At 41.8% G+C, this 19,035-nt stretch overlaps 1 protein-coding gene across 1 annotated transcript; it reads left to right on the forward strand.

Moving 5' to 3' along the window:
* The first annotated feature begins 3,841 nt into the window (after positions 1–3,841).
* LOC127326925 (uncharacterized) lies at positions 3,842–5,898 on the forward strand. Its single transcript, XM_051353708.2, has one exon. The coding sequence runs from the start codon at positions 4,001–4,003 to the stop codon at positions 5,603–5,605; it is 1,605 nt and encodes a 534-aa protein (XP_051209668.1). The 5' UTR covers positions 3,842–4,000; the 3' UTR covers positions 5,606–5,898.
* Positions 5,899–19,035: the final 13,137 nt, after the last annotated feature.

Consider the following 19,035-nt stretch of genomic DNA (forward strand, 5'->3'; position numbering starts at 1 on the left):
ACCCATGAACCTCGGTCCATTTTTTGTCATAAGGAACACATTTATCTTGCATTTACATTGTTTTCTATTAGCTGCACTATTTTGTTCCGAAAATATAAAAATATTTACTTTTCTTTTTTGCATTCAAAACACCAAAAAAATCAATCTCTTTACAGTTTTTTACTTTGTTATTTTATCTAGTTTAGTTTACTACTTGTTTTTATTACTACTTGTGTTATTTACTTATGCGAAACCTTGTGCTTGACAACCACACGGTGGAGTTGGGGAGATAAGGTATTTACTTACTTGCAGGATTGCTTGAAGAAGATAGAAGAGAAATACTTTTCCATCCAGTTCCCCGAGAGTTCGATAAAAACCCTCGAGTCACCCTTGTGGGGAAGATACTTCCTTGATATTACACTCTGCACTTGGAGCCCAACGTATCAAGATGTTTTTGGCGTTGCTAGTAGCCGTCATCAAGTTCCAAGCATCTTTTGTTTCAGAGATTCTATGGTTTATGTGTTTAACATCCTACACGTTGAATGTCTCATCATGAGTACCCACACTACATGCAAATTTAGTTAGGATCACTTAATTAAGCTTGTCATTGTAAACATATAATTTCCTCAAGAGCGTCAATTGAGGTACCTCTTGCCCCTTGGTAGGAATAGCCATGTTTGATTTTTTTGGCGGGTCATATCCATACTTCAGAAGACAAGAAAACCGACCGATGAATCATCTCAGCACTTCTTTTTATTTACTATATGCATAGCTTTTTATAAAAAGGCTTCACAGAATGTTCATGCTGTAAACTTCCATAATGATGCATACAACACCGTGGGTTTCCCAATGAAGCGATCAACCCTAGCCAGCGGCGTACACGATGTATATATAGAAGGAGATAACGATTCGTACCACGAGGGTCTCACTTCGCCCATCATAAGTTTGCCACATTTATGAATTTGGATCACAACAGAACTCAAAACTGAAGAGGTTTGTAATTTGGACAAATGCTTCTCAAGATATTTTGTTTTGAAATTTCAGTTTAAAAATAAAAGGGAATGCTCCATCGCACCCGTCTCGTGTCCCCCCTCTCTCGTCCGAACCCCACTTTTTTGGTTGCAACACTTAGCATGAACACGATACTTATCATGAGGAGAGATTTTGATACTATTATATACATATTCAAAAAATATTAATCATATAAATTATTATTCTAATAATCTTGATCTACTCATACTAAATCTTGGTCAAACGAAAATGTAAAATGTGTGTGTGCCTTACAAATAATGGGAATTTCGAGTACGGAGTTGGGCCGTCGTTAAATATGATAGGTCAGATCTTGTGTGGCACTATGCAATTTGATGATGAAGTTATAAATGCTCAAAATTTGAAACCTTCATAGTTTCTATTTATGATGGCCTTCTATTAATGGAAGGAATTTCAGAATAAATTCAAGGTTTTTGTCATATAACATCTTAGCGTCACGAAAATATGCCATCATAACATGCCAAATCTGACGTGAGATTCAGGATCCCCCATCACCCCCATCACGGCTCCTGGTACCCGACCGACCACCAAAAGCAAGGGGAACCGACAAAAAGGATGTTGGAAAATCTCTTGCCCCTCCTGTGCGATGACGTCTAGGGTTCCCTTCTCGGATAACATGGCATAGGTCCCTAGCCTCACCACATCACTAGCATCGGCTCATTAATAAGCTCTCTCGTCGGGACCCCACTCGTAGGGTAATATCAACCCACAGAAAGTTGGAGTTATTGCTATCATAGATATGACCTTCCATAGCATCGTAGCAAAATAACAAAAACTGTAAGGTTGTCAACGCATTTTCTTCATACTATTAAAAAGGACATGCATGTAATTTTGCATAAGTTGCATATATTCATGTTGTTGTAATCTCCATTGCGGATGGACAAACATTATTATTTATGGATCTATATTCAATGTCGAAGCTCGACATGCTATTAGTGCGGGCATTTCTATTTGCGGAGTATGACCCGACACTCAAATTATAGCCAAAACACAATTAGCTTGCAAATGAAAACTGGAACTAGGTCAATGTAGAGTTACCACTTTTGCACAATTCTCCCCTCCACTCGATAAAATTAGGTCAAATCAAAATCCATCATCCTCCCCGTGAGGGTGACACTTAACAAAAAGATTTTTAGCAGTCTTCCAATGATAGCTTTGCTCCCAACTTTGTCAGAACCATGTTCGAGAAAAAATAATCTTATTTTTCCTGAACTTGCAAGAGAAATAATAATCTTCAAAGGGTTTGTCACAAATTACAACCATGGTTATTTGATGAATTTACTAAGTCTTTGGAGCCTCATGTAAGAATCCACATGGCTAAACCACAACCGAGGGTCTTTCCTGAATTTCTCCTAACTTTTTGGGTCTCACGTAAAATTCCACCTGGCTAAACCACAACCAGGGGAAACCGGGGCCGCCGTTGTTTCTCAATCCTTTCCGGATCTTCTGCGCACACCCGGCTAGAAACTGAACTAGAGATACAAAGCTACACTAAGCAAATAATCCACGAGTGGTTTTCGTAAAATATGATATGTCGGATCTTGTGTGGCATTGTGCAATTTGATGATGAAGTTATAAATGCTCAAAATTTTGAAACCTTCATAGTTGCTATTTATGATGGCCATCTTTTAATGGAAGTAATTTCAAAATAAATTCAAGGTTTTTGTCACAAAACATCTTAGCGTCACGGAAATATGCCATCATAACATGCCAAATCTGACGTGAGATTCAGGGTCCCCCACCACCCCCCATAACAGCTCCTGGTACCCCGATCGACCACCAAAACCAAGGGGAACCGACAAAAAGGACGTTGGAAAATCTCTCCCCTCCTGCGCGATGACGGCTAGGGTTCCCTTCTCGGGTAACATGACGTAGGTCCCTAGCCTCACGACATCGTTGGAATCGGCTCATTAATAAGCTCTCTCGTCAGGACCCCACTCGTAGGGTAATATCAACCCACATAAAGTTGGAGTTATTGCTAGCATAGATATGGCCTTCCATTGCAATCGTAGCAAAATAACAAAAATGTAAGGTTGTCAACGCATTTTATTCATACTATTAAAAAGGACATGCATGTAATTTTGCATAAGTTGCATATATTCCTGCTATTGTAATCTCCATTGCGGATGGATAAACATTATTATTCGTGGATCTATATTCAACGCCGGAACTCGACATGCCATTAGTGCGGGTATTTCTATTTGCGGAGTATGACCCGACGCTCAAATTACAGCCAAAACACAATTAGCTTGCAAATGAAAACTAGAGCATGTAGAGTTGCAACTTTTGCACAACTCTCCCCTCCTCTCGATAAAATAAGGTCAAAATCGAAAGCCATCATCCTTCCCGTGAGGGTGACGTTTAACAAAAAGCTTTTTAGCGGTCTTTCAACGATACCTCTGCTCCCAACTTTGTAAGAACTATATTCGATAAAAAGATAATCTGATTTTCCTTGAACTTGCAAGAGAAATAATAATCTTCAAAGGGTTTGTCACAAATTACAACCATGGTTATTTCATGAATTTACTAAGTCTTTGGGGCCTCATGTAAGAATCCACATGGCTAAACCACAGCCGAGGGTATTTCCGGAATTTCTTCTAACTTTGGGGGTCTCACGTAAATATCCACCTGGGTATACCACAGCCAGGGGAAACCGGGGCCGCAGCTGTTTCTCCATCATTTCCGGATCTTCTGCGCACACCCAGCTAGAAACTAGTGCGCAAAGAATCCACGGGTGGTTTTCGGCGTATCTGTGGGCTCCCCACAAAACCGACACCGGCCGCGCCGAGGCTCCAACGCTGAAACCAGCGGCCGCGCCCACGCCGCCCACTGTCCAGTCTCCAGTCTCAACGGTCAGCCCCTCGCCCTTTTTATACGCTGCCTGTTTCCACGGTCAGGTCAGCGCTCAAACACAATAGTCGTGAGCAACAAGACGACCAGTGCTTCAACTTCTTCTGCTTCAACTTTGCAGATGGAGAGAGGCGACGGAGGAGCGGGGATGGGGCAGCGAGGGGTGATGCCGTCGTCTGCGGCCGCGGCAATGCTGGGGATGGAGATGCACCTCTCCCACCAGCCGCAGCAGCAGTCGCAGATGCACGCCAATTCCGCCTTCCAGCAGCCGGACCACCACCACGTCGCCGGCGCCGGCTTCCAGCACCATCAGCCCGTGCCGGTCAGGCAGCACGCACCGCCGTCCTACTCGTCCTCGCCATCGCCATACGCGGCGCCTTCATCGATGGCCGTCAAGGCGGGAGGGCACAAAGAGGACGAGATGGGCAACGGCAACGGTGCTGGCGCGGCGCAGCAGCAGCAGCAGCAGGCTGGGACGGGGGCTTGCCCCTGGTCGCGGATGAAGTGGACCGGTGCCATGGTGCGGCTGCTGATCACGGTGGTGTACAACGCCGGCGACGACGGGGAGGGTGTTTCTGCAGGAGGTAGGACGGCGGCGTCGCATGGGAAGGCGGCGGCGCACGGCCATGGCGGCCACGGGCAGCAGGCGGCGGCGCAGCAGAAGAAGGGCAAGTGGAAGTCTGTGTCCCGGGCGATGACGGACAACGGCTTCATCGTGTCGCCGCAGCAGTGCGAGGACAAGTTCAACGACCTCAACAAGCGCTACAAGCGCGTCATCGACCTGCTCGGCCGCGGCAAGGCGTGCAGGGTGGTGGAGAGCCCCGCGCTGCTCGACGGCATGGACGAGCTCACGCCCAAGGCCAAGGAAGAGGCGCGCAAGCTGCTCAGCTCCAAGCACCTCTTCTTCCGCGAGATGTGCACCTACCACAACCCCGGGCCCGCCGCGGCAGCCTCGCACGGCAACGACGACGGCGCGGCCTGCTTCCACCACCCGAGGCCGGCGTCAATCGCGCCCTCCGCTGCTGCTGCTGCATCGTCTGCCGCTCGCCAGGTGGTCCACTCCTCCATGCGCGCGGAGGTGGACGACGACGACGACAGCGATGACATCCGCAGCAGCAACGAGGTTGAAGAGGATGACGACGACGATTTGGACGACCGCGGCGGCCACATTGATGGCAGCAACCGCTTTCACCAACAACCCAGCAACGGGTACCACAAGCGCCGCCGTGATGAGAGCGCGGCGGGTGCGGGGGAAGACGAAGAAGAGGCCGACGGGAACAGGCGCGCTCGTAGGAGGACGCGGGTGGCCGAGGATGGGGCGTCCGCCCTGCAGCAGCTGCAGATCGAGCTTGCCGCCGTGATGGCGGCTGGCAGCGACCAGCAGCAGGTGCGACACTGGATGCGACGGCGCGCGGTGGAGCTGGAAGAGCAGCAGGTCATGTACGAGTCCTGCGAGTACCAGCTCAGGCGGCAGCGCCTCAAGTGGGAGCGCTTCCAAGCCAACAAGGAGCGGGACATGGAGCGCCAGCGCCTGCGGAACAGCCGCCTCCGCCTCGAGGGCCGCCGCATGATGATCATGCTCCGCCAGAAGGAGCTCGACTTGGACATGGCCGAGGCCAACTACTCCTCCTCCGTCGACCACCACACCGGCGCGCAGACCCCGCCGCTCGCCGCCTTCCACCAGCAGCTCGCATCCAGCCCCTCTACCACCGGCCACCCCAACTAGGAACCAAACACCCATGCAAACCTTTGCTTTATCTTTCCATTCCTACCAACCAGTACTATAGTAGCTGCTTTATCTTTCCATTCCTAGCAACCAGTCTTTCCATCCCTAGCAACCAGTCCTTTCCATTCCTAGCAACCAGTACTATAGCTGTCTCTCCTTTTAGTAATTTTAGTAAGTACTAGTAATATGATGATCAAAGTAGAATTATTCCAGTTCTAGGTCGAGCAGGTGCGTGTTTATGTCAGTCTGTGTGTGCCCGTGCAATGTCAGAAACTCATAGCAACATCATTTCACTTTTTTGGGTTTACCTGACTCTAAAGAATTTGTTTAATCTCAATATTACTTTACTCTTCATATAATATTTAGTCTAAGTCAACGGAGTATGTTTTAACCAAATATATATGGTAATATACCAACAAATATGATATCGATATGATATGATATCAAATGCAGTAATATATAGGATGAAAGTACTGATTTAATATTATAGTATCTTGATAGATTCTCTTATATAATTAGTCAAACTTTGCACCATTTAACTTTAGTCAAATTTAATTTATATGCAGAATAATACGGAATAGAGTTAGGTCGCCTAGCTTTTGGTAGTGTAGCACGATCTTTGATTTTGATCTCTTGTGTGCAGATGTTGCATGTCGTGAGTCGTGACACAACTGTTCGTGTAGTCTTTTGGTTCGCTACTCACTATTTTGCTCGAAAATCATGATACAACTGTGTTTTTTTTTAACTCTGTGTGATCATTGTTCTCCTGGCATTCTCCGGCTGGAACCTCGAGATGAAACATCGCCGAGGCATCTCAGGGACCGAGGTTACGCTATGTGCCGCCATGCCGCTATATGAAAGAATTCTCAGTATACGTCGGCAACATGATTTGGAGAATGTGAGTGGGGAAGCACTTAATAAAATCAAAATAAATAGATATGATCGAGTTATTTTTCTTTTAAAAAAACTAGTGTTCACCTAATAAAAAGTAACCTTGGCCAGCGCTGATGCTAGAACTGATAAAATCATGATACTATTGGGAAAATAAAGAAATATACTAACCACTCTTAACAAAATGCAAAATATTTGGTTATGATTTGATGGATCATTTTTATTAGTACTACCTCCGTATCCCGGTTCATAGGACTTACGCGTATCCCTAGGTTCTTAATTTGACCAACATAATATTATGATTTGATGGATCATTTTTGTCACAATCGCTAGATCTTCATAAATGCACCTAAACAAGGCACAACAGTTAAATTGGAATAATTTTACATCAATACACCACATACATTAGATCAACATAATCGTATCAAAACAGATTGTATTCCTTACTCTTCATAGTTCGTTCATAACCCATTAGATCACATAGGTTTACCTAAACAAATTATTATCCAGTATAGATCACATAGGTTTACCTAAACAAATCATTATCCACGATATTCATATAACTGCATCTAAGCAAAAATCACATCCATTATATCTACATTTTCCTGAAAGGGGAACGGAGCCCCATCTTTTGCATCAATGCGATTGTTATATCTACATGTATCATATAAAGATGTATCAGGCACGTGTTTAGATCTCTGTAACTGTATCTAATCATATCACATGCATCCATCGTAGTATAGTTGTAGACAATATACCATAACAGATAGATCTACAACATGATAAATCTAAACTTTAAGATCATCATAGTCACATTTAGACATATTCGGTCATCATTTTGGTAGATCATCTATTTACTACTAGATATAAATATTTAGAACTTAATAGCCATACCTAAACAGAGCACATCCGTTATATCCCCGTAATTATGAATAAATCTACCACTTTCATTGGATCTTCATAGTTTACGGAAATCAGATCAAACATGTTTCTGATGAGCGGCTTTTACACTCATTTTATGCTCTTTTAAACCGCATAATTATCAATATTTGATGAGATTATTTCTCTTACCTTCCACTAATCATGAATGATTGCATATATGTGCAAATCTCCCTTGTCATGGGTTTCCTTGTAGAAATTGACGTTTTGATTATGAAATCTTAGTAACATGGGAAGAATGGCGTGATGCAAAGTTCCCCAAGTCAAGGGGATACCGAAGGAAATCAAGAAGCGACATAACAAATGGTGTTACGGCCAGGCGTGGCTATATTGTGGCGCCATACCACACGCTGGCGGCTTCATCAAATCAAGACTTACACCTTTCGTGAAGTGGCCACCATCAGAATCGCATCACAAGACCTCTGAAACCCTCTCTCGTCCACTACCTATATAAAGGAGAGGGGGCAACCACCGAGAGACACATCCATCCATTCCTCGGCGCGAAGCAATACCACCACCGTCACCTCCATCTCCATAGTCATTCCCCTAACTTTTTTCATAGCCATACACTTATACTACTGATTTCTCCCCGGTTGTCTATTCATCTATTATCAATTACAATATCTATGATTGTTGAATTAATCACTATGTGGATATAGTCCTCTCGTGCTAAAGGCTAAGGCCTAGCCTCACATCACACATGCACTTTTGATATGGGGTTGTTAGTTTAATTGGTTCATTATGTTGAATATATTTGTTATTTTACGTAGACATTGATCCTAGGACATGTAAGGTACTCAAGATCCTAAAAGAGTGATCACGGTTGAGGCACAAGCAGAGCAGAGTGAAGCTATGCGTGAGAGTAAGAGGGTACAATAGCTGAACGCAATTCTCTATGGAACAATGATGATGTCACATAATGCTAATGTGTTGGTTTGTTTATCTTAATAATTAAGGCAATCCCGCGTCAACAGAATAGGGGCTAAGCTTGGACAATCGCATCACATTGCTGCGGCAGTAGGATGTGGTGCTCCCGGATCACCCTCTTATATACATGTTTACATAAGTATCTATTATTACTAACAGATACTTAATTCTTTATCTTTTATATCCCATTATGCGTGTGCACAATTGAGGTGAAACCTACGCTTGGCTTGTTTCCATTTATTTGTTAAACTTAAAAGATATTTTTTGTTCAAGTAAACATAAAACATTTTATAATTTAGAGACTCCTTAGATACCACATTTCCAAATAGTTACCTACTGGTTAGATAAAACCTAGTTCTCTAGGGGAAAACTAGTATACTACACCCGTAATCCGGATCAAACGTATCAATTACTACCTCAAACCCCTCTCGTAAACTGTTTCTAATGGTGGCATGGTGAAACCCTTCATTGGTGCCTCTTACGAGTGACGGGAAGCCTATCACTTGTGACCGAAACAAATGACCTAGGTTCCTCAAATACATCAACATGAAATTATAATAGTTATGTGCCAATGGTGGTGTTCACATATGTGACAATGTGACATGTTTTACCAGATGAGCCGGCCAGAGGTAAAATTCATCACTGGTAAAGTCCACATGAGTGATAGTCCTAGTAAATAAATCTTCACTTGTTCCAACCATATCATTCTACTTGATAAAATACCAACTTTTTACTCTCACTCACTCTAGCATATGAAATCTAACACATTTCACCTCCCATTATATTTATCACATCCTAACGGTACCTCTCTTATCTCATGATCTATCCCGAACACATCACCTTCTAGTATTTCCCATCCCTACCAATTCCCATTCTTATCCTGATATGGATCCACTAGATCCGGGCGCTTCAGAAACAATCTTGCGACCTTGAAGCACTCAGTTTCATGGCCATGGAGTCACTCGCATGCTCCGATGATGTTGGTATCCGTCTCTAAAAGTGCATCAAGCACCATGTGTGATTTCGGTAATTATTAACAATTTCTATGGACTAATGTTTCATTAAGTTAAATTTGAATTGTTTTTCCATAAGCAATGCTTGAAGACCATAGTTGGATTCAAGGTTACCAACAGAATAAAGTGAAAGAAGATGGAGTTCTTGTGTGAAACTCAAAGCTTGTCTCTCGCTCTAGCTTATTACTTAAGCCATCGTGATTTGGCCAGTGGTGTTATAGTTGCTAGTCCAACCAATATCTTCCCAGGGGAGCACGTCCATACCATTCCCCACCATAAAATATCATTTACTAAAAAACACTCGTATTAATGTGCATGAGACATTTCCAAAAGGAAAAATGTTGTGGGGTTTATTTTGACTATAGGTAACATTGTGGAGTGAAGGTATTTATTTAGGGGCAAACTGATGTATTATGTCCAGCGAATGAGCAATGCCAGCCACTGTCACATCTTCATCTCTAGCAAAGGAGAAAAGATGGGGGAATTGATCACAGAGCAAACCATTGTCATGCCAAGAATCCATCCAAAATAGCACTGTGGCATCACTGCCAATAACACATTTAGTGATACTTCTGTAATCATGGATGAAACTAAAAACATCTCGCCACCAGAAAGGTCCCCTGCTCGAATGTGCATGAGGTGCACCTCTAGGGTATAAGGACCAAATTAGATTTACCCAAAGGATGTTTTCTTTGCAGTAGAACTTGTGAAGTCGCTTCAAGAGAAGAGCTTTATTTTGCAGTTCCAGGTTTAGTACTCCTAGCCCCCATAATTTTTGGGCTGGCATACCATAGCCCAAGCAGCCAAAGAATGAACCAGACTCGAGGCATCCTCCTTTGTGAAGGAGATATGCCCTAGAGGCAATAATAAAGTGGTTATTATTTATATCTTTATGTTTATGATAAATGTTTATATATCATGCTATAATTGTATTAACCGAAACAGTAGTACATGTGTGATATGTAGACAACAAAGAAGTCCCTAGTATGCCTCTTAAACTAGCTTGTTGATTAATGGATGATTAGTTTCATAATCATGAACATTGGATGTTATTAATAACAAGGTTATATCATTATATGAATGATGTAATGGACACACCCAATTAAGCATAGCATAAGATCTCGTCATTAAGTTATTTGCTTTAAGCTTTCGATACATAGTTACCTAGTCCTTATGACCATGAGATCATGTAAATCACTTATACCGGAAAGGTACTTTGATTACACCAAACGCCACTGCGTAAATGGGTGGTTATAAAGGTGGGATTAAGTATCCAGAAAGTATGAGTTGAGGCATATGGATCAACAGTGGGATTTGTCCATCCCGATGACGGATAGATATACTCTGGGCCCTCTCGGTGAAATGTCGTCTAATGTCTTGCAAGCATATGAATGAGTTCATAAGAGACCACATACCACGGTACGAGTAAAGAGTACTTGTCAGGAGACGAGGTTGAACAAGGTATAAAGTGATAACGAAGATCAAACCTCGGACAAGTAAAATATCGCGTGACAAAGGGAATTGGTATCGTATGTGAATGGTTCATTCGATCACTGAAGTCATCGTTGAATATGTGGGAGCCATTATGGATCTCCAGATCCCGCTATTGGTTATTGGTCGGAGTGAGTACCCAACCATGTCCGCATAGTTCGCGAACCGTACGGTGACACACTTAAGGTTTGATGTTGAAATGGTAGAACTTGAAAATGGAATGGAGTTCGAATATTTGTTCGGAGTCCCGGATGAGATCCCGGACATCACGAGGAGTTCCGGAATGGTCCGGAGAATAAGATTCATATATAGGAAGTCATATTACAAGTTTGGAAATGATCCGGTGCATTTATGGCAGGTTCTAGAAGGTTCTAGAAAAGTCCGGAAGAAATCACCATGGAAAGTGGAGTCCCGGAGGGACTCCACCTTGCATGACCAGCCAACCCTAAAGGGGAGGAGTCCAAGGTGGACTCCCCAAAGGGTGGCCGGCCAACCCCCTAAGGAAGGGGTAGGAGTCCCACCTTGAGTGGGATTTCCCCCCTTGAGTAGGTTTCCCACCTATGGGAGGTTTCATTGTTGGGGTCTTATTCGAAGACTTGGATACCAACACTTGGGGATTTCCACCTATATAATGAGGAGGAGAGGGAGGGGGCTGCCCACTCTTGGCCGCACCACCTAGGGCTGCCCTTGGGCGGCGCCCTAGCCTCCCCCTCTCCCCAAACCCTAGCCTCTCCTCCTCCACATAATACTCCCGCAGCGCATAGGCGAAGCCCTACCGGAGTTCTCCACCACCACTGCCACCACGCCGTCGTGCTGCCGGATTCAAGGAGGAGCTACTACTTCCGCTGCCCGCTGGAACGGGGAGAAGGACGTCGTCTTCATCAACACCGAACGTGTGACCGAGTACGGAGATGCTGCCCGATCGTGGCACCGTGATCAAGATCTTCTACGCGCTTTTGCAAGCGGCAAGTGATCGTCTACCGCAGCAATAAGAGCCTACTCTTATAGGCTTTGGAAATCTTCAAGGGTTAGTCTTGATCATCCCCTCGTTGCTTCCGTCTTCTAGATTGCATCTTGGCTTGGATTGCGTTCTCGCGGTAGGAAATTTTTTGTTTTCTATGCAACGAATCCCTACACTTTGCCCACAGGCAGGGCCTTCTGGAGAGATCAGCAATATGAATGATTTTTTTCTGAACCTTTAGGGAACAAAGGTAATGCAATGGCAAGGACGATAATACTGAGCATACAAGCTGTAATCTGCCACCAAAATCAAGGAATCTCGCGCTAGCAGTAAGCCTTCTTTCAATCTGATCGGTTATAGGTGATAGGTCTTGAATTGATGGTTTTGTTGTGCCCAGAGGGAGGCCGAGGTAAGCAAACGGCAGGGTTCCCATTGCCGTTTCGAAGCATCTCGTGATGATCGGGTGTGATAGAATCAATAAGTACATACAACGGGTGCAAGACAGTTTTGCACATGCGGATACTAAGGTGGCCTTGACGAGCCTAGCTTGTACAGACATGGACTCGGAACACGTGATACCGAAAGGTAGAGCATGAATCATATGGTTGATATGATGAACACTTTGAGTGTTCGCCATTGAAATCACACCTTGTCTCGTGATGATCGGACTTAGGTGCGGTGGATTTGGTTCGTGTGATCACTAAGACAATGCGAGGGATATTGTTTTGAGTGGGAGTTCACCTAGATTTTTAATTATGTTGAATTAAAATTTGAACTCAATTTATCATAAACATAGTCTGAGTAGTATTTTAAATTAATTTATAGAATTGGCATCCGTTTACTACTATGCGTTAGTCTTGTAATTGAGATAGAAATACTGTTAAATCTGACAAATAACTTTACGGACTGGTGCCGTATTGTTAATGAATCAAGAAATGATTAAGTCCTATTGCAAACTTTTAGTAAACCTCACATTGCTGATTCAAAGAGCTATGGTTTCAATTAGTACCTAAAATTATCTTGTCTCCGTGAAACTTGAAGTTCAAATCTATTTGAAAAGTAAGGAGCTGAAAATTTAGTTTTCAGAAATAATCAAGGTATGAGATATATGTGATATCTAAGACCTTATTGCAAGATGATAGAATATAATTTGGTGAGACTACATAAACTCATAAGATTTATGGGAATGTACGAAGGTTGAAGACGCAAGGCGTCCCAATCCTCCAACCATTGGGGCACTAACAATATTCGCATATCCATGAAGTGATCGTCCTTAGTATGCACCATTGCTATGACTCGTCGTTTCGAAGCATCACGTGATGATCAGATGTTATAGATTCTACGTGTGCATACAACGGGTGCAAGCCAGATTTGCACATGCGAATACCAAGGTTAAAACTTTACGAGCCTAGCATGTACAGACATGGTCTCGAAAAGTCGTCATGATATGATGGATAAAATTATGAGTGAAGTTGTTCATCACAGTACAAAGTTACTAATAGTGAAATCTGAAACACTTGTCATATGATGATCAACTTCAAAGTAAGAACCTCAAGGTTATTGGTATTTGACCAACAAACCTAGAAGTTATTGATGTTGAAGTGTTTTTCTGAATAATGAGGAAAGCTAAAAGAGAAACTGCAAAAGATATTTTGGCAAAAAGAAAAGAAAAGACTAGAAAGTCTAGCTCAGGTGTATATAAATGATATACATGTTATGGTTGTATTCCTAGTTAAGTCACACTATGAAATTCTTGGGTATTAGTACTATATTGGTTGGTATGAAGTGTCATACAAAACAACGCAATACAAGAATACAATGGCCTAAGTGACTGACAAGGAATATGATAAGGATGCACGTCTGGAACAAAATAAAGTGTTATTATGTTCGTCGTTAGCATTCTATCTAGCCCTTAGAATTTATAATAAAGAACTTAATAATTGTTATTTTGCTCTGGTCAAATGAAAACAATGGGTTGTTCAAATTATGACATTACTCCATGTACGATGGATAAGTTATTATAAATCTTAATGGTGAAACACACATACATAACACTGATGCTAAAATGCCATAAGGCAAATGATTTGAATTCCACTTATTTGTGGAACCGCCATTTAGGTCATGTTAGAAAGGAACGCATGAAGGAACTCCATGAAAATGGATTTTGGAGTCATTTGATTTTTGAATCATTTGGCGCTTGCAAATCTTTTCTAAAGAGAATGATTAAAATACCGTTCATAGGCCAAGAGTTGAACGGGCAACTAACTTAGTGAAAAATACATGATGATGTATGTGTTTCACTGGGCATAGTTGTGTGCGGAAGATTCTTCTACTTCATGAAAACTTTCAACAATGAATTGAGTATATATATGTGGATATATTCAATAAGGAAGAAGTTTGAAATATTTGAATAGATTCAAATAAATTCAGCATGAAGTGGAAATCATCGTAATAGAAAAGTCAAATATCTATGATTGGATCATGGTGGAAATATTTGAATTACGAATTTTAGCGAATATCTAAGAGAGTTATGAAGTTGTTCTACAACTCACGTTTCTTGGAGTATCATAGTGATGATGAAGTATCCAAAAGACGTATCCAAACCTTGTTGGATCAATGATGAGATAAAATATTGATGCCATTATATTTTGTGGATTATGCTTTAGTGACTACCGCTTTTACACTTAATAGAGCATCATCATGATCCGTTGAAATGACACCATACGAGTTATGGTATGGGTATGAATCCTAATAGTCTTTTCTTAAAATTTTGGTATGCATAGCATAAGTAAATAAGTTTACAACCAAACTCGGATGAATGTCTTTGTCGGTTATCCCAGAGAATTTAATTGGGAATTCTTGCCACGAGACAAAGACAAAAGTGTTTGTCAATGTTTCTTATTTCTGAGAAATTGTTTCTAGTGAAGTATTTGAGTGGGAGGACAATATAATTTGATAAGGTTTATGAACCTGAGCATAATGATCAGAGTAGCGCAGCATCGGAATTGGTTTCGGAAGCGGCCATTACGATCATGGCTCCCATGACTACAAAAGTGTTTTAGCCATGGAGATCGAAGTACATATTGAATCTTGTAGGTATGGTTTACTTTGTGATCAAATAAATGATTTGTGAACAAAGGATTGATTTTGAACAATGATAAACCAACTACAAACAAAGAAGTTATGATGGGCCCTGACTCCGTTAAAATGGCTATACGCCATGAAATCCAAGATAGATGAATACTTTTTGAAAGTAAATGGATCTATAAAATTGATGGACTTGGATGAAATATCTTTGAAGAAGCTTGACTTGTCGAAAAGTTGTTTACGACAAAGTTCAAAGAGTTGACTACGACAAGATTAGATCTTCCGTAGCAATGCTTATAGTCTATATGGATTATTCTAGTAATCACTACATATTTCTTTTATGAGATATGTTAGTAGGATGGCAAAATACATTACTTATCAGAAGTGTGTATTAAAGGTGTATACAAGATACAACCAAGAGTTTTGCTGGTCCGTGGAATACTAGATAGGTATACGAACTTCAATTGGATGAAGTAAGTATCACGGAGTTGGAATCTTCACCAGATGAAATAGTCAAAGAGTTTTTGATTTCATCAGAAACGATGAAGAGGCTTGCATTTGCAAAAAATTAAGTGGGAGCGCTAAGACATATTTATAATACTTTATGTAGATGACATATAGTTGGTTATAAATGATGTAATTATATACTTGATTAAAAAGGTTTCATTGAGAAATTAACTTCAATGAAAAGATATGGACTGAAACAAATTTAGTGTCAAGATCTATGAAGATAGATTGAAACACAAAATAAGTTTAAGTCAAAGTACATAGAATGGATATTGAAATAGTTCAATATAGAAATAATAAGAAGATGTTCTTGTCATGTGAAGTTTTAACAAGACTTGAGTGTATCTGACACTCAATGAGTAAAAACACATGAGTGATTATAGATCACGAATAATATGTACACAATCAGATATCATGTGCTATAAAGTGTTATGAGCATATACCAGAATGATTCATATGATGATCATTGGACGAGAGTAAGAATATCCTTGAGTACTTTAGAAGAACTAAGGATATATATATATTTTTGTATGAAGAAATGACAAACAAATCGCTGTAAGGTGTTACACCGATATTGGTTTTGTCACATATAAAATATAATTTCAATCTCAAATTAGACTAAGTGTTGTTTAAAAGGTAGCACAATGAGCTAGAAGTTGTCTATGCTAGATTTAGAAGAGTTCTAAATATTGTGACGGATTCTACAAAAGAAGGCAGAGTATATCATTGTTTTGACAATGACAAAGGATGTTGAGTCAAGAGGTTCTTTGAGAACTTGGTGTAGTTCCGACAGAGTCAGAACTTTGAAACTATATTGTGTGTGACAATATTAGTGACATATTTCAGACCGTGGAATTAAGGTTCCACCAGAAGACCAAACATATTAATGCCGACTCATTTGGAAATGAGTGATGCGTTGAGACGCAAATGAATTACAAAATACATACGTTTCTGAGCGTGTCAGATCCGTTGACTAAAACCTCTCCCGTGAGCAATACATGATAAAGCACCAGAAGGCCAAGGTGTTATATCTTTACAAATGTAAACTAGATTATTGACTCTAGTGCAAGTGGGAGACTGAAGGAGATATGCCCTAGAGGCAATAATAAAGTGGTTATTATTTATATCTTTATGTTTATGATAAATGTTTATATATCATGCTATAATTGTATTAACCGAAACAGTAGTACATGTGTGATATGTAGACAACAAAGAAGTCCCTAGTATGCCTCTTAAACTAGCTTGTTGATTAATGGATGATTAGTTTCATAATTATGAACATTGGATGTTATTAATAACAAGGTTATATCATTATATGAATGATGTAATGGACACACCCAATTAAGCATAGCATAAGATCTCGTCATTAAGTTATTTGCTATAAGCTTTCGATACATAGTTACCTAGTCCTTATGACCATGAGATCATGTAAATCACTTATACCGGAAAGGTACTTTGATTACACCAAACGCCACTGCGTAAATGGGTGGTTATAAAGGTGGGATTAAGTATCCGGAAAGTATGAGTTGAGGCATATGGATCAACAGTGGGATTTGTCCATCCCGATGACGGATAGATATACTCTGGGCCCTCTCGGTGGAATGTCGTCTAATGTCTTCCAAGCATATGAATGAGTTCATAAGAGACCACATACCACGGTACGAGTAAAGAGTACTTGTCAGGAGACGAGGTTGAACAAGGTATAGAGTGATACCGAAGATCAAACCTCGGACAAGTAAAATATCGCGTGACAAAGGGAATTGGTATCGTATGTGAATGGTTCATTCGATCACTGAAGTCATCGTTGAATATGTGGGAGCCATTATGGATCTCCAGATCCCGCTATTGGTTATTGGTCGGAGTGAGTACTCAACCATGTCCGCATAGTTCGTGAACCGTAGGGTGACACACTTAAGGTTTGATGTTGAAATAGTAGAACTTGAATATGGAATGGAGTTCGAATATTTGTTCGGAGTCCCGGATGAGATCCCGGACATCACGAGGAGTTCCGGAATGGTCCGGAGAATAAGATTCATATATAGGAAGTCATATTCCAAGTTTGGAAATGATCCGGTGCATTTATGACAGGTTCTAGAAGGTTCTAGAAAAGTCCGGAAGAAATCACCATGGAAAGTGGAGTCCCGGAGGGACTCCACCTTGCATGACCAGCCAACCCTAAAGGGGAGGAGTCCAAGGTGGACTCCCCAAAGGGTGGCCGGCCAACCCCCTAAGGAAGGGGTGGGAGTCCCACCTTGAGTGGGATTTCCCCCCTTGAGTAGGTTTCCCACCTATGGGAGGTTTCATTGTTGGGGTCTTATTCGAAGACTTGGATACCAACACTTGGGGATTTCCACCTATATAATGAGGAGGAGAGGGAGGGGGCTGCCCACTCTTGGCCGCACCACCTAGGGCTGCCCTTGGCCGGCGCCCTAGCCTCCCCCTCTCCCCAAACCCTAGCCTCTCCTCCTCCACATAATACTCCCGCAGCGCATAGGCGAAGCCCTGCCGGAGTTCTCCACCACCACCGCCACCACGCCGTCGTGCTGCCGGATTCAAGGAGGAGCTACTACTTCCGCTGCCCGCTGGAACGGGGAGAAGGACGTCGTCTTCATCAACACCGAACGTGTGACCGAGTACGGAGGTGCTGCCCGATTGTGGCACCGTGATCAAGATCTTCTACGCGCTTTTGCAAGCGGCAAGTGATCGTCTACCGCAGCAATAAGAGCCTACTCTTATAGGCTTTGGAAATCTTCAAGGGTTAGTCTTGATCATCCCCTCGTTGCTTCCGTCTTCTAGATTTCATCTTGGCTTGGATTGCGTTCTCGCGGTAGGAAATTTTTTGTTTTCTATGCAACGAATCCCTACACTTTGCCCACAGGCAGGGCCTTCTGGAGAGATCAGCAATATGAATGATTGTTTTCTGAACCTTTAGGGAACAAAGGTAATGCAATGGCAAGGACGATAATACTGAGCATACAAGCTGTAATCTGCCACCAAAATCAAGGAATCTCGCGCTAGCAGTAAGCCTTCTTTCAATCTGATCGGTTATAGGTGATAGGTCTTGAATTGATGGTTTTGTTGTGCCCAGAGGGAGGCCGAGGTAAGCAAACGGCAGGGTTCCCATTGCACAACCAAATGCATTTGCCAGATAGTGAAGGTAATTATTGTCAATGTTTATGGGCATCAAACAATATTTTGCATAATTTACCCTAAGGCCGGTGGCAGCAACAAATGTTTGAAGTAAATCTTTTAAAGCCAAAAGTTCATGAGGGCACGCTTGGATAATGAGGAAGGTATCGTCCGCGTACTGAACAATGGGGAACCACTTTCTTTTCCATCAAAGCATTTTCTTAAAGTGGTCCTGTATTGGCTTCCAATCTCCGTTACCGAATTTCCTATAATTGAATGGCATCTTCGGGTATTTGAAATGTAGATATCAACTTTGCAACCAAATAATTGCTTATACATCTTCTTTTATTGTTTCCCTCATCCAAAGACATAAAATATCCCATTTTTGGAAGTTAACTTTTCAACCAAATAATTATTCAAACATGCATAAAATAAGTTTCATGTTCCACCCTTTTTCTAAGTCATGTTCTATGAACAAAATCATA

This window comes from Lolium perenne, chromosome 3 (genome assembly GCF_019359855.2).
Source record: "Lolium perenne isolate Kyuss_39 chromosome 3, Kyuss_2.0, whole genome shotgun sequence".
Classification (NCBI taxonomy): Eukaryota; Viridiplantae; Streptophyta; class Magnoliopsida; order Poales; family Poaceae; genus Lolium; species Lolium perenne.